This window comes from Pseudogymnoascus destructans, assembly GCF_001641265.1.
Source record: "Pseudogymnoascus destructans isolate 20631-21 unplaced genomic scaffold scaffold_6, whole genome shotgun sequence".
NCBI lineage: Eukaryota > Fungi > Ascomycota > Leotiomycetes > Thelebolales > Thelebolaceae > Pseudogymnoascus > Pseudogymnoascus destructans.
The window spans coordinates 905,351-925,240 of NW_020167525.1; the positions used below are offsets into that span (position 1 = coordinate 905,351).

Sequence of the window (19,890 nt, forward strand, 5' to 3'; positions counted from 1 at the left end):
ATTACGGATCTAGCATCATTTTTGCGCTCTTTGGAGCGTGTGGAGAGGCAATTAGTGGCCAAACAGGCCAATGACTTGGTTCAAGGCACGTTGGATGGATGGATGGTTTAGCTGAGGGCTACTTCGGGTCTACTTCAGATCACTTTCTAACTCAATATTACTATAACTCAATATATTTATGCATGACCAATTACATCAACTTAACGAGATAATACTGTAGTATGAAAATCTTGGGTGACATCAGCTGTTGAGCTCTATTTCATACGATGTGAAATTATCGTAAAAAAGAACCCGTGGGAATTTTATATCATTCATTCCAAAAAAATATGATGCGCACCTGAAAAATCACTTGCGCAGGTAGGGGGGTAGGCCACTTAGCCCAATTAGGCAAGGTGGCTATTGTAGCATTGTTGTCTAGGAGCTTAGCCCTAATTAGGCTAAGTGGCATGCGCGAGTGCGCTTTTAGGAATAATTACCGACTTTCTACCCACCACCACCACCATCACCCCCCTACCTCGTAGGTTCGCCCCTACCAAACCTTTTTTCCTCGTCAATAACGAGACTTTTAGAAAATGCCGCAACAATACACTTTTGACAACGCCGCCCAGACCACTATGGTGGGATGGGATCCCGCCATCCTTAGGAACCGCACTCCTGCGTAAGTGAAAGTTATGGTTTTAGAATCCTCGTCACTAACGAGACTTTAGCCAATGCCGCACTGCCTACCTTGCCCGCTGGGGAACTATCACTGCCTGCCCCCCACAGAACACCAACTGCTTAGAGGAGCAGTTATGGTAAGTGAATTGGTAGTCTATAATCCTCGTTACTAACGAACCTTTAGCCGCCTATGCTGGCCTCACAAGACCAATGGTGAAGTGCGTGCTGGCACCACTGCCAAATGTTATGGCTGTAAGTGTTCTATATTATCTCTTGTTTTGTCTCGTTGCTAACGAAGCTTTAGGCCGCACTGGGAACCAGCTGATGCCGCTCCCCCAAGGTAAGTAGTACACCTTCTGTGATTCCTCGTTCCTAACGACGAATTAGACACCCCCCGTGGCCTCGACAACGAGGACCTACTGCCTTGCGGCTGTAAGTGGCAGCATACTGCAGTAGAGCTGCTTTTCTACCGCAGGGCGCTCCCGGCTGCCACCCTCCCTCCTGGCGACGTAAGTATTGTATAGTATTAGATTTCTCGTCACTAACGAGAATTAAGGCTCCCCCAAACACCCTCACCCGCACCCACCACTGCGTTCTCTGGGAGATGTTGCAATACCTCCAAGGAGGTAATATGACTGTGTTGGTAAGTTGTATATAGCTGTAAAATAGTTCAGTGCTAACAAGGAAAAGGACTTGGTAGATGGAACTTGCCGTGCCAACACCACCCTTGCAGCTGTGGCCTCTGGCCACAATATCTAGAAGTCTCGGCAACAACGAGCTTCTTGTAAAATAGAATAATACAAAATTTGCTTTCCTTCCTTTCTCCTTGTCTTATGTGGTTGTAATTAACGAGAGCTCTCTTAGTAGGGCTCTCTACATAGAACCCTCAGTCGCAACGAGGAAACCCCCTGCTATAGTGGTTACAGTAGTGCTCTCGGTCGCAGGCTCGTAGGCTATCGGTCGCACTATAGGCTCTAAGATTAAGAGCAGGGAACCCTCGGTTACAACGAGGAAACCCCCTGCCGTAGTGGTTGAGGTAGTGCTCTCAGTAAGGGCTCTTAGTCGCAGGCTCTCTACAAAACAGAATCCTCAGTTGCAAAACAACAACACAGAATCCAAAACAACAAGACAGAATCCTCGGTCACAACAACAAGACAGAATCCTCGGTCGTAACAAGACAGAATCCTCAGTCGTAACAAGACAGAATCCTCAGTCGCAAAACAACAAGACAGAATCAAAACAAGACAGAATTCTCAGTCGCAACAAGACAGAATCCAAAACAACAACACAGAATCCTCAGTCGCAACAAGAGGGAATCAAAACAACAGAACCCTCGGTCACGACAGACAGAATCCTCAGTCGCAACAAGACGGAATCCAAAACAACAACACAGAAACCTCAGTCGCAACAACACAGAATCAAAACAACAGAATCCTCAGTCGCAACAAGACAGAATCCAAAACAACAACACAGAATCCTCAGTCGCAACAAGAGGGAATCCTCGGTCACGACAGACAGAATCCTCAGTCGCAACAAGACGGAATCTAAAACAACAACACAGAATCAAAACAACAGAATCCTCGGTCACAAAACAAGACAGAATCCTCAGTCACAACAAGACAGAATCCTCAGTCGCAACAAGACAGAATCCTCGGTCACAACAAGAATCCTCAGTCGCAACAAGACAGAATCCTCAGTCGCAAAAAGACAGAATCCTCAGTCGCAAAAAGACAGAATCCTCAGTCGCAAAACAACAAGACAGAATCCTCGGTCACAACAAGAATCCTCAGTCGCAACAAGACAGAATCCTCGGTCGCAAAACAACAAGACAGAATCAAAACAAGACAGAATCCTCAGTTGTAACGAGGTATTTCTAAGAGCTACTATCTACCAATACATCAGCATTCCCGTCCACATACTATACACCGGAGCCCTCCACTCTGGTTAGGATTCATAAACTCTTCTCTCTTCTTTGTAGGATCATCATTCCAGCCGACTAAATACCGCATAATAGAGCTTGAGTCAAAATTTGTACTCCATCCACCCCAATCGCATATCTGCCGTAGACCCCATCTCTTTTCTGAATATAGCCATTGACAGCCACCTCTACGGAAAGAGTGTGTTCCATATAGTCGAAAATCTACGCCTATATTGAGGAGATTATGTCGAAAATACTCTGTAAATGTAGAAGCATCCTAATGTCTCATTAACACTGAGGTATTTTAATATATAAGGTAGTCATACTAAGCTCTTATCACTTGCTATAACCCGATCATAGGCATCAATACGACGAAATATAAAACCACTCGTTATCTGCGAGACTTTTATCCATTGTAAGAGTGCAAGAACAGGGTCAAGGTGAGGTTCTTGTGGGTTAAGAAATAGGTGAAATGGCTTAATTCCTAATTCCTCATTAGTACTGAGGAATTTAAGTAGTAGAGTACACACCTCCATATTGGTTTGTTGTAATGTTGGGTGCACCAGATATGAGAATCTAGCCACCCAAGGAAGGGATGAATTTACTAAGACAACACACTGTCTTAGGAAACAGAGCCAAAGGGTTGTAGCTTAGACTATTCCACAACGCAGCAATGAGGTGTATGATGTGGTGAAGTGGTTTAGACAAGTTGCAACAAATGTTGAGTCTGAGAACTCAGGGGTAAGTCAGAGGTTAGCACCTCACTGACTTTTCAAAAACAGAGAATAACAAGATCAATGCTTGGAAGCTTGGAAAAGACGTAGAAGTATGTGCTAGTCGATTTACTGTATTGCCTGCTTGCCCTTTCTTAAGGAAAGGGCAATCCTATTTATGCCATAGACAAATTATGTCATAACTTAACCAATCTTGTGACTTTCCATGACTAACCAGGCTTGGTAAATGTATTAGAAATCAAGTGCGACCCACAACTAGCTTGCTAATCATGTAGTGAACGTAAGAGAATCCCATAGAACCATCTCTTGGGTTCCTAGCCTATAGGAAGTGAAAAGGAGGTCCAAGGTCAGAGTACCTATAGACAAATTATGTCATAACTTAACCAATCTTGTGGGTAACTAAGGAGCGATGACGTGTAATGAATCATAGAGGGTTGTAGAAGCTTCTAGAGCTATCGTTCATGTTCCTAGGCCTCTAGTTGGTAGAGATATGCCATGTGGTAGTATTGGCCCACCCCCTTAAGGAGGAGATTTTCTTAATAACTTGTTCAATGAGTGTCCAAATGATATGCCGTGATGTATGTAGCATAAACAGATGTAGTAGAAGAGTTTGCAGCAATCGTTGAGTAGTATTGCTTCTGTTGTTGGTGTGATAAGCCAAGATATGTATGGTGACTTGTAGGTTTGAGGAGGAGATTTCTAAGTTTGCTCTTGAGTTTGATAGCAAACTGAGTGCAACGAATGTCAGTATGACATTTGTCTTCCGGAAGAGAAGGTTAAGTTGAATTTCACCTCGTTCCTCATTGATAACGAGGATATGATGACTTTGAATTTGTAATACCTCATCAATCCGAAGTAGGCATTGAAATGCAAGTGTATAGATAGCTTGTAGCATTATCCTACACTTCTGCCCACTCCAATAATATGTATGCTCATCATGAATGAGTTTTTTACCAAACTCAACCTGTGAAATAGCTTGGTTAAACTTCCACATACACTGTAAATCATATGAAGTAAGAGCTCTTGCACTTGTAGAGACTTCACCAGCATGTGTCTAGAATCTATTAGTATAAAATACCTCGATGGGAATGAGAGAATTTACCTTCATCTTATTTAGGGCTCTCATATAGCGGGAAACTGTCGTTGATAACGAGGGATTTCCTTGCCAATTACCACTCTCAACAACTTGAAGCCATTCCCCATGACCACACTGATGTGGGCATATATAGGCAAACCAAAAGCTTATAGCTGCCCTCATTTTTAGAGCATGAGAGTATGTAGCAGCACAATCCTTCGTTCCTGACGAGTCAACTAGCTTCTTTGTCCTGGACGACCCTTTTCCAACTTTCCTTACCCCTTCTATTGTACTTAGGACTTCACAAGCATCCTGAATCCACTCACAAATATATTGTGGACACTTATTAGAAGCTGTATTAACCCCATCCTCACCTTGTATAGGGTACTTTGCCTTAATAAATATAAGGAATTGTGTATGCATCCTAATATCTCGTTAGAGATGAGCGTTTTATAATAACTCGTTACCTACGAGGTATATGCAGCATGTGTTGTAGGTGCTAAAGCAGCATTTGACGACTGCTTAATTTGGCTTGTACTTTGACGAAAACTGAATTCTTCATACGCAGTCTGGGCTTGTAACTCGTCAGCTAGTAATTGCCCTGTTGCTGTAATAAGATCCTCTCTATCTTCAAAATCCTCGTTCTCAGCGAGTGTATCCATCTTAAAGCTTTAATAGTAGGTAAAGGGAAAGGTAGGTAAAAGGAAAGGTACGAGGGAAGGCGCTCTATATTATATAATCTGTGTAGAGCCTCATTAGATTCCTCGCTAAGGACGAGGAATAACCCTAACTCCTCGCTAACAATGAGACTAATCCTCGCTAACAATGAGACTAATCCTCGCTAACAACGAGACATTTGTACCCTCCTATTAAATATATATAGAGGCATTATTATTAAATAACATCATAAAATAATTTAGCTACAACTATATTAAAAATGTCGCTCCCATTGAGAGATAAGAAGATGTCTTCAAACACTCATCTACAACGAGAAATTGATGCAGGCCATACATCAATTGAATCATTTATTCCACCTAAAAATATAATTGATTCTGATATAAGAACAATTACTGAGAAAAACTGACTTTTAAGCTGGGCCAATGCCTTTAACCTAGCTAAATATGAAGCTGAAAGGTAATATATTACTATATTTACTTATATATAGGTGCTAAAGGTTGTAAGAAATACATCGGTCCTATTGAGGAATCCTATAAACTTGTCATTCCAAATGAGCCAAAAAGGAAAAGGGACAACGCAGACAAAGAAGCCAGAAGGGTTGTTGACAATGAGGAAAACCAGAGAGTAGACAAAGAAGCCAAAAGGGTCGTTGACAATGAGGAAAACCAGAGAGTAGGGTCGTCGCCTACTATAGTTCAGCGACCTCGGCTACTCTACTTACCACCAACCTCATCAAAAAGGGTCACTACCAACGACAGAGAGGGTTATATACAGCTTGATTTCCTTAACAAAGGAGAACTTGTTCTTATTTCCTTAATTCCTATCCCACCATCAAAAACATATCAGGCATACAAGGAATTACCACAACTTATCCTCGACTGGGACGAGGAAAAAACCCTCGTTATTAACGACCAAAGTATACCACTTAAGTATTGGAAGATACTATATAAAGACAACCTTCCAACTTACTGGAAGGTAATTAAGAATAACTGGTGTCATTGGAGGGTAAGCTACGATAATACACCTTATTACCTCGATACTAACGACTATTTTAGTTTGTTTATTACTCATTTGTTGCCTGCCAGAGGGACTGGGAGGTATTTTGGAAGAAGTATGGCGAATTCTCGTCTATAACGAGGCTCTATAGTACTCTCTGGGGGGAGCGTATAGCAGCTGATAAAGCAGATGCAGACTTAGCAAGGCAAGAGGTTGACTTTATAGCTACTTATATGCATCGTGGGGCACGAGGGAAAAGAGCAGTACTTATGAAGAAGGACATTGATATTGCTCGTTTATGGCGAGAAAACAATAATAGAAGTGTACAGTGGTGGCATACCTTCTAGTATATAGTAGACTATAGGCTATATAGAGCAATTTACTTCCGAAAAATGATATTTATATAGGCTATATATCAAAATTCTCGTTGGAAACGAGGAATCACCTGCGCATGCGCAGGTGATTTTTCACTAGTTTGCCGAATTCCGCCATTCTGTGAAGCCTTGTTTATCGCATATCGTGGCTTCGTCGCCCACGTTCTGAGCTGCTGCGCCACAGATGATGATACGGCAGCAAACGACGCTACCTGAAAAGTAACCACCAGCCTTGTACTTCTCCCCACCAACCCATAACGTTACTATTTGTATCTGTTCATCAACCCAAACGTCAACCAGCTATTGCTTGGGTTTATTCTCAACTCATACAACATATCAGGTCAGATAAGGCTGCCCGCTCTTAAGCCAACGTCACTATCCCAGCGAACAGCCTTTCCCTCCTCTGCCCCTCCCTCCTCTGCCCCTCATATCGGCGCATTCGGAAATCGCCAAGATGGTCGCAGACCTCACCTACTACAATGTCCTTGCGGTAAAGCCGGAGGCCACCGAGCTGGAGATCAAGAAGGCATACAGAAAGCTTGCCATTATACACCATCCAGGTAGGTTTCATTTGCGGTATATGGACCCTTGGAATATAAGACTGATGAGACAGATAAAAACCCCAGCGACGAGACTGCACACGCCAAATTCCAAGCGATCGGTGAAGCCTACCAAGTCCTCAGCGACCCCGACCTGAGGAGATCGTACGATAAATTCGGAAAAGACCATGCCCAGCCCAGTGAGGGCTTCACGGATCCTGCCGAATTTTTCGGAACGATCTTTGGAGGAGACGCATTCGTGGATTTGATTGGCGAAATATCACTTATGAAGGATCTCACGAAGACGATGGACATTACCATGACAGGGGAAGCGGAGGGAGAGGACGAAGATCATGCTGCCGCGACTGAGGCAGCAGCCCAAGGGGGTGTTCCTGGAGAGAAAGTCCCGACAGACGAAAAGGCGGCTTCATCTCCCCCACCTGCCGCATCAGCAGCCGATGCGACCGAACCTCAGACAGAGAAGGCATACGCATTCGATCATACCACCGGGAAACGCTACGAAACTGACCCCCTGACAGAGAAGCCATTGTCGAACCCGACCTTACCTTCTGCGTCTGGCACATCCACCCCAGGGAGAGGAATACCAACACGGCCTGCGATCATGTCTAAGAGCGACTCTGAGGCGCAACTAGATGCTGCTGGTATAACTGAGGAGGAGAAGGAGCTTCGCAAGAAGGAGAAGAAGAAGGCTGGCTTGTCGAAAGAGCAACGTGAGCAGTTGGCGGAATATGAGAAGGAGCGCATAAATATCCGCAAGGAGCGCGTAGAGACTCTGGCCAAGAAGATGATTGATCGAATCAGCATCTGGACCGAGACCGACAAGGGAGACGATGTGACCAAAGCATTCCAGGAGAAGACGAGACTTGAGGTGGAGAACTTGAAGATGGAATCCTTCGGACTCGATATTCTGCACGCGATAGGAGCTACCTACTTGTCAAAAGCTGGCGCTTTGTTAAAGTCACAGAAGTTCCTCGGAATAGGGGGCTTCTTTTCGCGGCTGAAGGATAAGGGAACCCTGGCAAAGGATACCTGGAACACCATTTCCAGTGCAATCGACGCACAGATGACCATGGAGGAGATGGCCAAGATGGAGGAGAAGGGCGGAGAGGACTGGACAGATGAGAGACGTGTTGAGTACGAGAGACGAGTGACTGGAAAGATCCTCACCGCTGCGTGGCGCGGAAGCAAGTTCGAAATCCAGGGTGTACTAAGAGACGTTTGTGACGAGGTCCTACACGACAAGAGGGTGCCGATGTCGAAGCGTCTGGAGAGAGCCCAGGCTCTGGTTATCAGTGGTGAAATATATGCGAAGGTATGTTGCATTCTATATCCCTATCTATACAACTTGATGCTGACTATACTAGGCTAAGCGTGACCCCGAGGAGGAGGGTGATTATATGGCATTTGAACAATTAGTTGCGGAAGCTGCAGCTAAGAAGGAGAAGAAGAAGGGCAAGGATAAGAAGGCTGACGGCGCCAAGTCTCCCGTACCTAAGGAGGCTGAGGCTGCTGCCGCTGCTGCGGATGCTCCAAACGTGCCAAAGTAAAGGGGATGAGTAGATAATTTAGAAGTGAGACGTCATTGAGATAGCAATGCAATAATGTCCGAGAGGAAATACCCATAAAGCTTTCCTGGATATCAAGGTTGCTTGGGGTTCTTAACAACCACAATTTCAACTTGCAGTTTCGAATTTTACAGCTACGTGATTCATGAAGTCGTACACTGCACATCGAAAGCAAGGATACAACCCCCATAACACAATTTGAAGTGCTTTATTTTAGCTAGCGATATTTTTACAAATGAAAATAGCCTATTCTTCTTCCTAGCCAAATGGCGGCATATCTACCTTGGGTATCATACTGTACAGAACAAATGAACTGATGTTAAATGAGCGAGTGGACCTCATAGCCTCCTTCCCCCAAACAAACTCCGAGCGATACCACGCTGCTAACTCCCTACACACAACCCCAAAGCCAAAGATGTTATTATCCGGTCGCCTGCGCACCATCTCCATCTGTAGCAATTACGCCTTATAAACGCCTTCAAAATCTCGACCGGGACGTTGGCGCGATGATCTCCGCTCGAATTCCGAATATCGCCGCCTCATCCTGAGAGTTTTGATGGATAAGGCCGTTCAAATTCCTGAGACAACGGTCTCGGTGTCATCGTCGTTATCATCCGCAATAAGCACGCGCCCTCCAAGTTCAACGTCGCTGACATGCACTTTATAAGCTAGTGCCTTATTACCGTCAAGTATAAGTTCTTCCGTCCATCCAAGACATCGTTTTATACTCTGATTCATCTTCTGGCTATCGACCAGAAGCTGCTGGTATTTTTCTAGATCCAGCTGTAATCTCTCTTCATCACGCTTTCTGTGGCGTGCATCGCTTTCTGCCAAAGCAGTAGGGCTGAGGGTCCCGTCATCGACAGAGTCCAACTCAGAGGCGTCGTCGTCGCCTTCATCGTCGTACTCCTCGCCGCTCATATCGGAAAATTGATCTTCTTCACTAATTCCACTCAGACTTAGATGGCTACCAATGGAGGACCGGGTCGCTGCTGTAGCTATAGAGAGGCGTCCAGACCGACTCAGTCGGCGATATCTCCGTAGTTCAGCGCTTTGCTTTCGCATCTCGCGCTCAAGGGTTCGGTTGATTGCTGCAAGTGACGAGTTTGTTATCTCGAGGTCAAGCACCTTCCTTTCCCGCCGGGCATTTGCAGCAAGTTCGTTTAACTGCTCCAGCGAGCCTCCGGCCTTCACTGGGCTCCTCAATCCGGAAACCGAGGATGAATCATCTGCCAAGGCAGGCTCCGAACCTTCCTCTGTTGAAGAAAGGCTTGTCCTGTCAATGGTAACTGGTAGAGGCACATTGCGAACTTCATTCGACTCTACCGCCGAGCGTGACTCGTCTAGTTGGCCAACGCCGGGAGATTTGGCACGAGACCAAAAAGGATTGGGCGTTGGACCCTCGTCTCCGGAAGTAGGGGCCCCGTTCTGATAAAGTGGTGGTGACGTATAGGGTGCTTGAGTTAAGGGAGGCGAAGTATAGGGTGCCGAGGCCAGAGGAGGTGAAGCATAGGCTGCTGAGGCCAAAGGAGGCGAAAAGGGAACTGGGATTGAGGGGGGCGAAACGGTTGAAATCCTTCTGGCCACATAGGTATTGTTGTGATCAGCAGGCTTCGTAGGTGATGAGGGCCGTGATGGCCTAGAGGGCCGGCCTTGGAATGCAAGTCGAGGTGGTCCAGAAAATGGTGCGGTTGACACTGTCGATCCTGCGCGGGTGTATGGTAACTTTGTAATATCCGGGATCCCATTGGCGTGAACAAATCTCGGCCTGGATTTATCCTCCGATGCGGGCAAAGTTGGCGATGGCCCATGTTGGTTTGTGGGGGAGGGAATTGCGTTCCCGTTCGCATAAAGGAAGCTGTTCTGCTTTGGAGCACCGGGGCGTTGGCGAGAGGGTTGTGAGTTATTCGATTTTGCGTCGCTGGCATAGAAGAACTTCCCCGCTTGCTGCGATTGTGCACTCCCAACATCCGATATGGTTGGGCTAAATGAGACAGTGGGCTTTGGCGGGAGGTCGTCGAGTTGAGACAGCAGACCCCCGCTATACACCAGATTCCCTCCAGATGCAAGAGTGGGCTCCGTTGGTCTCAGTGCTGTCGGAGTGCCAGTGGGAGTCGGGTTCGCACTATCCAGCCTCGATTTTCTCGACCCGGACCTTGGTGTGATGTTGTCGCTGAGAAAGGAGCCGACGGGGGTTGCTGTGCGTTCGTCCCTTTGAGGGCCGCTGGTGGTGGTGTCCTGACGCGTCGCTCGTCGAAGCAATGGTGTCACAACGTTTGCAGGACTTGCGCCTGCGATTTTGGGAGTCAAAGGTGTGGTGTTTATTGTTTTCATGCCCGCTGCGCCCAAAGGCGACATGACTGGCCTCTGGCCATGAGGATTCGGCTTATCGACAGGCATGGCATTGCCGCTTTTCGAAGTTAGAGGACCATTCGGCGCTCGCATTATCGCATTCTGCTCGTCGGGGTTCAGAGCAGGCAATCCTTTTGACTGTCGGGTGGTACTGTCTGTTGGTGTTGGTGTTGTTGGTGATGCTGGGTATGATGCGGTGTGGTCTTGTTTGGAGTGGGCCGTTATTATGATCTTCGATTGGAGTTTGGCCGTGGAAATGCGCCAATATGTACTGTACCTTTTGGTCATTCGACTGTCAACCCACGCAATTACTTTTACCCCTCTACGGATGAGTATCAGCGGGGAGAAGGAGGAGATCTTTATTGTATTATAACTTATCTATTCTATTTGCTGCCTTCTATTATTTACATGGTAACCGGATCAAATTTCTGCCGCTCATCATCGCCGGTGTCCCCTGTCTCAGTTTACTTCGCAACGTAAACAAAGACAACCGATCGATGCACCCGGACTGTACAGTCAGTACCTCTATTCATGTACTCCTGTCAAGCCACCACCACCATCCCCACCCTCGGCAGTACACAAGTACTTTGGGCTAAGTAACTCTGATAAGAGTAACTCTTATATGCTTATCGCATCTTCTGTCTCACGAACTTCACGAACTATAATATATTTCCCCCTTCAAACTAACTCGCATCGCATCGCATAACATCTCATCTTATACCCTCGCCTCTCCCCAAGGCCATAGCGGCGCCCTTCCCCGCGTCCAACCCTGTTATGACTCTGATCGGCGTGGCAATACTAATCGCCACTTTCACAATCTTCCTCTTCAAGGTGCCGCCCTCAACATGGCTAGCCGCCTGGTTCCCGAGGAAGGCTGACGGCGGCGGCGATGTCTCGAATGGTGATCTGGATAAGACAAAGGCGGGCCAGGTAGAAGATGGGGGTGAAACCAAGGGAGATGGCAAGGGAGAGAAGGAAGACAAGGAGGACATCACACTTCCGGATGCGGGCGCGAAGGAAGCCAAGGCTGAGATGGACCGGAAGGCAATGCCTCCTCCTCCAAGCTTCCTGGTTAAACCACCGAGTGCACCCAGCAATGGAGCTCCACCAGCACAAGGCGCATCTCGAAATGGCCCAGCTGCACCATCACAGCCATCTGCTCGAGGCCAGGGCCTCTCCGCCCCCGCGCTTCCTCCCTTCCCAGCTCTCAATTCCGCACAGCGCGCTTCCGACAGCCGCGGCGCGCCACGGTTAAACCCCATACCTTTAGTGCAACCCCCTCTTCGCTCGGTCTATTCCGCGTCTCCACCAGGGCGGTCGCCTGCCCCAAACCGCGGTGGAAACTTCTCCCTGGCGCCGCCGCCGACACATAGCTCGATTCCTCCCAAGCCCAGGCTAAAGGTTGGGTTGACGCCTGGCCACTCCCCGCTTGATTGGGCTAAGTTGTCCGAGGCGCCGAATGCCAATCTGCGGGGGCTTCCGGCAGATACTCCGTATCTGAAGGTTACGCCCTCGCAGTTGCGGCACTATACGGGGCGAAAGGGGAAGGATGCTTGGACGGTGTTGGGGGGGAAGGTGTATAATATCACGCCGTATCTGCCATACCATCCTGGCGGAGAACCTGAGCTCATGAAGTGTGCTGGTCGGGATGGCACGAAGTTATTCGCTGAGATCCATCCTTGGGTAAACTGGGAAGGGATGCTTGGGGCGTGCTTGGTTGGCATTGCTGTGGGAGAATCAGAGGTGAAGGAGGTCAGTGCATTAGAGAGTATGGACTAGAGTATATAGGTTTCCTCTGCATTTATAGCGGGCATGTGTAATGATAGAAACTGAGGCACTAGACTAATCGATATATGATACCATTGGATTATGCCACCTTTGGACCTCGTGCGGTTGTCAATCCTGTGCGAGTTGCAAGAAATTTTTGTTTACATGATTATGATCGTATCGAGGGGTTTGAGGTCAATATATACTTTATAGGGTGAAGATTATCATTTCCACTCGATATGAGTGTATTATATAATAAATAGCCCATAAGCTCGCAGGCCCTGGACAGAAAGGCCCCTCTCCGACAAACTGTTCCACAGGCCCTCGCTCAGAATTTCTCTCAACCCGCACGGCCTCTTCCTTGCATTTTTTAACAGGAGACGGCAATACTGATGCCATATTATGGACTTACACGGTCGCGTCCCTCAACTTGTATCCTGACGATGCCTACGATCGACGTAGGACAGTCTGGGACGGATCTGAAGAGGGTGAGAGTACTTAATCGCGTATTGGCCTCGTAGAGCCATACTAGGATCCGGCTGATCAAGTGTGGTGGTAATATAGACCGGTTTCAGTTCAGCTGTTGGACAACATAAGCTGGATCCACACATCAGCTTTCGTAGGGAGTAATAATCGGCCCTAATTAAACTGTCCTCATTTTCTCTTCTGGAACCGGAACCCAAGCCCGTCATCACTGTCATCACTGTCTTCTTTCTGAAAGGGGCGCTTCGCCTTTTTAACTGGGTGTGGGTTCATCAAAGCTTCGGTAGAAGGTCTCTTGTTCGACGCAGATCGGCCAGAGTGACCGCTATTTGGTAGGCTCTCTGATTTCCTAGTATCCCTCGCCGACTTTGAGAGTGATGGCCGTTGGTTAGATGAGTCCATAATAGATTCTTCGACATCGCTTCTCGTCGTCAGGGTCTGAGATTGGACAGGCGACTCGTTTTTGCTAGTTCTTTGCGACTTGTCCTTCTTTCTCAACTGGGATGCTTTATCATTCTTAAGCCAATAACTATTACCAATGCCGAAATCTTTTTGCTTCGCCACTTCCAGCGACACAATAACTTTGTGTGCGGCGGGTGGCCTATCTCCCCCTTTTCTCCTGAATTTCTTGAAATTCAGACGGCCATTCCACTTCTCATCCCAGCGATCACTTCTGGCCTCTTCTCTCGCATGGACTGCTGCACCTGGGCGCTTGACTTCAATTTCTTTAATCGACGAGAGGTTCCGGACTTCGGCAGCATCCACATCTTCAGCGCCCTCACCCAAGGCATCTAGCTGGGAGTTTGTGAGAGAGGTTTCCGTCCCTTGTTGCAAGTATGCAGGAGCATCGGCTTCTTTCTTGAGTTTCCGGGGTTTCTTTGCGGCCTCCTTCGGCTCTGCGGAACATGCTTTTGGTTCCGCTGCTGCCAAAGGTTGACCAGGGGGTGGTGTTGGTTCTCCATTAGCAAGTCGCAACCGTTTCAGTTTCGCCGCGGCTGGAGCAAGTTGATCCATGATATCCTCATTGTCTGATTCCAGCACCTGTGGGAGTGGGCGCTTCGTGCGCACTCGTGGCTCCTGCGATACTACAGCTTGGTCAACTTCAGTGGTATTCTGGTAGTCCATGGCTGAAGAATCTTGTGGTCGCAAGTTGCTGGCCGGTACAATAGTTTCGTTTGGCTTATCAGTGTTACCACCATCAAACTCGTCGTCGAAGCCAGTAAACCTGCTGGTCACTGCCCTTCTCGACCTTCCCACTCGCCTTGCTGGTGGCTCAACGGTTTCAGTTGAGGGCGGCTGCTTCTCCTCTGAGCTTCTAGAGAAACGAGTACGACGTGCTACTACAGAAGGTTTAGCTTCTGCCTTCTCTTCCAATGCACTCGTAATGGTTCTGCGAGGCTCATCCGTCGTCAACATTGCTGGTACGACGGACGATTCAACCTCGAGGGGCCTCCGTAGCACACTGGCATCGTTGTTTAAAATAGCATCTAAGAACTCGCTTTGCTCAATTAATCGGTGATCAAGCTGCAATGAAACTTGCTGGCCGAAGTCCGAGTAAAATGGCAATGTTAGCCCTTTTACGGGTTGGTATCTCACAACCACCACTCCTGTCCCAGTACTACCATCTTCAAATTCGCCCGCGCCTTTTTCTCCTGCGACATTCTTCACATATCGCACGAACTCCTCTGCTGTTGTGCTAGCTGGATTTACCTGATGGAGCAAAGCCTTCCCTTTGCCGTTCGTTATTGGCGCAATTAGATTGTCAAATTGCGACTGTTCGTAGAACACAAACGTATAGCCCTCGAAAATGGACAACCTTGCAGGGTCTGGTTGGTATGACGAGGATGGTCGGTCCGTCTGTTCGGGGCCCATTGGGGGGATATGATCAAGTTCTTTTGGCCAATTTGAGTCAAAATCTGATTCAAGAGCTGATTCAGCGCCAGGATCTGCCGTGGTAACGTTGACGATTGCATCGATAAAGGAGTGGTTGACGATGTATTTCCCGTTGATGAGTGCCTGGAGCCCTTTGGATGTGTTGCGCTTTTTAGCCACGACATGGGTTGTACTTTGGTGCGCATATTCAACGAGAACCTTTATATCGAGGCGCTCCAGGAGTTCAACGAACGAGGAAATCTGGTTGTTGCGGAGTTCCTTTCCAGTGAAGGAAAATGTCAAGACAACTGGAATCCATCGAATTCTACAGTTTGTCAGTAATCAAGTCGAGATCAAAAGGTCAGTTGTAAGACGAGACCTGAAAATCTTTTCATATTGCCCCAATCGTATATCATAGTCACTATCTTCAAGTACATGGCGCTGGCCTCTGATCTGAATATTATTGACCAACGTTCCTATCTTTGTATTGAGATCCTCCAGGGTAATTCGCGATCGGTTGTTTAGGCGCGCCTTTTGGTATGTTAGAAATAATATCTGTAGAAGGTCGGGTGTATGAACTCACGCAATCTCCAGGCTTAACTTCGTCCACTTCAACGACCAGGTGTTTCCTGGATATGGTTTTATTCGCGATCGCGAAGCCGCCGGCTAGCTAACATGTGAGCAGACGATAAGGATGGCACTGAGAGGGACCTTACAATCTGCTAATGTTCGTCCCAAAATAAATCTTTTCCCCGGGCGAAGCCAGAGTCGCTTGCCTGTGCCAGATCAGCATACAGCCTGCCACCATCGGGTTGGGCCTCTACTTCGAATACATACCGTTAAAGATGTCACCATCACTCTCGATGACCCACATTCTGGATTGCGCCTCACTTCAACTCGGCATACTGCAGTTGTGGTTATAACTGCATCTTTCCGAGCGAACATTTGGCGTTGATATGAAGTTCGTTCACGCCTGGTCCCTGGGCGTCAGAGCACACGACACGTAAATTACACGAAGTCACGTGCGTTGTATATTTTGGATTTGGATGCAAGTGCAGATGGGCGTCTCCTTTCTTCGCTGAAATTGTGATTAATCAAGTTTAATAATCAAGAAACAAATAATCTAAAGCAGAGTGGTAGGCTTCTAAGTTTATGATTAACGCTTAATACAACATCAAAAATGGGCCAGCCATGTGGACTCTTATGTGCTGTCTCACGGAGGACCCCTGGCCCTATTCATCGGTCCCCAGTTCTCCCTGGGGTTCATTTGATACCTCACCAGCTTCTTCTTATCCGTTTCTCTCCCAAGCGACTCATCAAAGACGATCTCCAGACGCCCATTGCCTTCGCTGTCCCCGTTTCCTGCTTCTTCATTTTCCGCCTGCTTCTTATCAAATCCCATTACTTTCCATCCTGGAGTTCCCTCTCTAACAGCCCCTTCCCTAACCGGGGCCTTTTGCCTTGCCCATTCACGCATAACCTCCCATATAAAACTCCACGGCGCATCCGTTTTGATGGTTCCTGCTTTGGTGTGGCTGCGTGTGACCCTGTAGCCTGCATGTCTGAGTGCACCACGAATGGCATTCTCGTCGGGAGTGATGCAATGAATCACTTTCGACAATACTGACGGAATGAAGTAAAATGGGAATGGATCGACTACCGATGGATCTGCTCTACCCTTTGGAATTGGTGGAGGAACGAGGTCATCTGTCCGCGGCGGGGGTGGCAGTGTCTCTTCCAGCGCCATAGACAGCATCCCTTCGAGTCTCGTGGTGGTTTGGTAAGTCTCCTTATCGACCTTTGGCAGCTCGTCGAGGATACGCTGTATGAACTTCGCGTCGTGTAGCGGGCCCGCCCACATTGGCCCTCCTAGGTGTCGATGCCACCCACAGTGTTCACAGTTCTGTCCTGTGGTAGGCGCTTGGGCAAATATATGTTTCCAAAAAGTGCCTTTCCCGCTCTTGTTCGGCCGCACCTGGTTCTTTGCTAAGAGCTGCGTCTCCCAAGATCCGCATCCCTGGTCGCAGTTATAAACCATCATTGTTTTACCAGCAAGAAATTTGACGTCTGCCGGGGACTTGTGAATCTTCACAAACACCCGGGCGTAGAAATCTATGGACAAAGAGAGCAAAGGCTCGATAGCAAGCCCATAGCGCGCAGCAGAAGTGGCGATGGCGTGAAGTATCAGTCGCAACCCGCCTTCATGCGAGTGTATACCCTTGAGTGGTAATCCTCCATATAAAGAGTAGCACTTCTCTGGGTAGCCATTCGAGGCCCAGACACCAGCATCAGTGCAGGTTACACAGAGAAGGCCTCCATCATCACGGACAGCTTGAACAGCTGCATCGAGAAAGGGAACTGCCGTGCCGTAAGGGTCGAGGTCGATAACATCGTATTTCTTGGAGGGCTTATATCGATGGGAATCAAGGGGTATTTCACTGGCAGAGTTGAACATGTGGGTTATTGCGTTACCAGTGACGGAGTTGATCTTTGACGTGAGCTTGTTATGGAGGACGTTCAGGTTGATTGCCCGGGTAGCTTCCGGCAGAAGGTCGTTAGCTGTGACAGAGGTGGCGAACGGAATTTCTTGTGTATACCGGAGGGCTCGTAGGCCAGTTGCTGAAAGGGCGTCGAGGATGGTAAACTGCTCTTGCTGCTTGGGCTTATTCATTTCGTTTTGTTCCACCGCCGCTGGTTCATCTGTTTCCATAGCTGTTTGTTCTGATACTTTATTTGTGGCAAGGGTAACTGCTTCAACACTGTCGATGATCGTCATCTCTGGTGCCGCTGGGTCCTCCGCGCCATATTTATTCACAGCTTCGTCCACGCGCTTCCGTTTCCTGCTCTTTGCGTTCGCAGTCTTGCGCCTCTTCTCGGATTCAGCTTCCTTTTTAGCAACCGTATCCTCTCCATATGCCTTGATAGCCAAAACACTCAGGTCGCGATTGAATTGTTGGATTGGGTTATAAAAGACCGATTGGGATTGATTGTCGCCAGTTGGGTTGGTTTGGGGCACCAAAGGCCCATTTCCAGGGACAAGAATATACGCAAGCCCTTCTTTTATTGTGCTGTAGTCTTTTCCATCGTGGTGGATATGTTGACTGACAGCAGGAGTTGCATTGATGTCCTTTGCGACGGAGTTGGTTTCGGAGGAAGACATTGCGGAGAAGGTTCGAGCAGCCACAAGGTATTGTGCTCCTCTACAACCTCTATACCCGATAACACGGGCAAACTGTAGCTGCAATCTTTTTCTTTGAATCATTCATGCAACTTGCCAGAGGCGCGTTTGGCGCTTCGTCTGGTCTTGAGGCTCGACTTTTTCTGCCAGGCGGTGGGTTTCCCCAGAGCTATAGGAGTACGTACCAGCCAAATTATAACCCCCGCCTTATTTACATACCCCACCTCAATCACAACTATCATTGCCAAATCACCAATTCCTTCGCAATCAGAGAAACACTATACCCAGCATGTCTGATATCAATCTCACAGAGATCCATGACCTTTTGGTCAAGGTCGCCTACCAGGCGGGCAAGATGATCATGTCTGCAACCCCGCAAACGCTCGGTTCCGACACAAAGAAGAACTGTACGCCCCCACTATATAAAGTCCAGAGCACGGTTTGGGCAACCAACCGGTTCTAATGCTTCCTCATATGATTCGGCTGATATCTTGTAGCTGCCGACCTTGTCACTGAAACTGACAAGGCCGTAGAGGCCATGGTGACCTCTGAATTGCGCACAGCATACCCGAAGTTTGACTTCATTGGGGAGGAGACATACTATCCGGGCCAGCCATTGACTGATGCTCCCACGTTCGTTGTGGACCCGATAGATGGCACGACGAACTTTGTCCACGCTTTTCCAAGCGTCTGCGTCTCCCTTGGTTTTACGGTGGGCCGGGTGCCAACTGTCGGCGTCATTTACAACCCTTTTCTCAACGAACTCTGGACTGCCATTAAGGGCCAAGGCTCCTTCTTGTCGCAAAACGGTGGCCCAAAGCAAAAACTTCCTTTGAAGGCCAGCCCTGAGCCATTGAAGGACCTGAGCACTTGCATTGTTGGCGTGGAATGGGGTTCGGACCGCAACGGGATCAACTTCGACATAAAAGTCAAGGCCTTCGCCAAGCTTGCTGCATCCAAGGAGCAGGGAGGGGCCATGGTACACAGTCTGAGATCCATGGGCTCTGCGGCGCTGAACCTCGTCGCCGTAGCGGCTGGCCAGCTAGACGTATACTGGGAAGGAGGATGCTGGGCGTGGGATGTCGCAGCGGCATGGTGCGTCCTTGAAGAGGCCGGTGGTATCATGAGAAGCGGCAACCCAGGGGAAGAAGTGTCTGTGGACTGCAGGAAGTTTCTCGCTGTGAGGGGCGCACCAAGCGGCCAGCAAGATATTGTCGACGAAATATACAGGGTTCTTGGAGACAGCCGAATGGATTACCACCAGTAATTGACGAAAGCTCTTCATTTGGCGTGCGTTAGATATATTCCATAGCGATTAGATCCCCGTTTTTATAAAATGAGAAACCAAAAGCAAGCTCATGAACGAACAGAGGTTATACTACCAGTCATGAACGGACAGAGGCCATACTACCAATCATGAACGGACAGAGGCCATACTATACCAAATCTTCGCCAGTGTCTGAGGTGACTGTGAGTCTCAATAATTATCCATCTGCCAGGACTTGATTATCTTTACTGGGTTGCTTAAATTTTGCGAAATATAAGCATATTAAGATGTAGTAAGTTAACTTATGTTATAGATGTTATGATAAAAGCTTGGCTAACTCCTGTCACAAGCTATCAGTGCTTGTGACGTCGTTGCACAGCCACAGATGCCCCTCTGTGTAATCTTGGCACTACG

The 19,890-nt window shown here is 47.9% G+C and overlaps 7 protein-coding genes across 7 annotated transcripts; 4 read left to right on the forward strand and 3 right to left on the reverse strand.

Annotated features, from left to right (window-relative positions):
* Positions 1–614: 614 nt before the first annotated feature.
* On the forward strand, positions 615–1,416 carry VC83_03435 (uncharacterized protein; the record flags this gene model as incomplete). Its single annotated transcript, XM_024467082.1, has 7 exons — positions 615–658; positions 708–794; positions 842–909; positions 962–997; positions 1,045–1,166; positions 1,214–1,300; positions 1,348–1,416. The coding sequence occupies 7 exons, from the start codon at positions 615–617 to the stop codon at positions 1,414–1,416; spliced, it is 513 nt and encodes a 170-aa protein (XP_024325684.1).
* A 5,274-nt stretch (positions 1,417–6,690) lies between these two features.
* On the forward strand, positions 6,691–8,745 carry VC83_03436 (uncharacterized protein). Its single transcript, XM_024467083.1, has 3 exons — positions 6,691–6,992; positions 7,046–8,304; positions 8,357–8,745. The coding sequence occupies exons 1-3, from the start codon at positions 6,887–6,889 to the stop codon at positions 8,537–8,539; spliced, it is 1,548 nt and encodes a 515-aa protein (XP_024325687.1). The 5' UTR covers positions 6,691–6,886; the 3' UTR covers positions 8,540–8,745.
* VC83_03437 (uncharacterized protein) lies at positions 8,744–11,269 on the reverse strand. Its single transcript, XM_024467084.1, has 2 exons — positions 11,187–11,269; positions 8,744–11,112 (listed from the first exon to the last, which is right to left on the reverse strand). Exon 2 carries the CDS (start codon positions 11,000–11,002, stop codon positions 9,128–9,130), a length of 1,875 nt encoding a protein of 624 aa, XP_024325686.1. The 5' UTR covers positions 11,003–11,112; positions 11,187–11,269; the 3' UTR covers positions 8,744–9,127.
* A 16-nt stretch (positions 11,270–11,285) lies between these two features.
* On the forward strand, positions 11,286–12,778 carry VC83_03438 (uncharacterized protein). The gene has a single exon (XM_024467085.1). It carries the CDS (start codon positions 11,684–11,686, stop codon positions 12,686–12,688), a length of 1,005 nt encoding a protein of 334 aa, XP_024325808.1. The 5' UTR covers positions 11,286–11,683; the 3' UTR covers positions 12,689–12,778.
* VC83_03439 (uncharacterized protein) lies at positions 12,779–15,997 on the reverse strand. The gene is made up of 5 exons (XM_024467086.1): positions 15,869–15,997; positions 15,748–15,807; positions 15,615–15,697; positions 15,411–15,562; positions 12,779–15,356 (listed from the first exon to the last, which is right to left on the reverse strand). The coding sequence occupies exons 1-5, from the start codon at positions 15,903–15,905 to the stop codon at positions 13,331–13,333; spliced, it is 2,358 nt and encodes a 785-aa protein (XP_024325691.1). The 5' UTR covers positions 15,906–15,997; the 3' UTR covers positions 12,779–13,330.
* A 247-nt stretch (positions 15,998–16,244) lies between these two features.
* On the reverse strand, positions 16,245–18,293 carry TRM1 (RNA methyltransferase tRNA(m5U54)methyltransferase; the record flags this gene model as incomplete). The annotated part of the gene is made up of 1 exon (XM_024467087.1): positions 16,245–18,293. The coding sequence occupies one exon, from the start codon at positions 18,291–18,293 to the stop codon at positions 16,245–16,247; it is 2,049 nt and encodes a 682-aa protein (XP_024325885.1).
* A 78-nt stretch (positions 18,294–18,371) lies between these two features.
* On the forward strand, positions 18,372–19,730 carry VC83_03441 (uncharacterized protein). Its single transcript, XM_024467088.1, has 2 exons — positions 18,372–18,616; positions 18,707–19,730. Exons 1-2 carry the CDS (start codon positions 18,499–18,501, stop codon positions 19,474–19,476), a joined length of 888 nt encoding a protein of 295 aa, XP_024325886.1. The 5' UTR covers positions 18,372–18,498; the 3' UTR covers positions 19,477–19,730.
* The last annotated feature ends 160 nt before the right edge of the window (positions 19,731–19,890 follow it).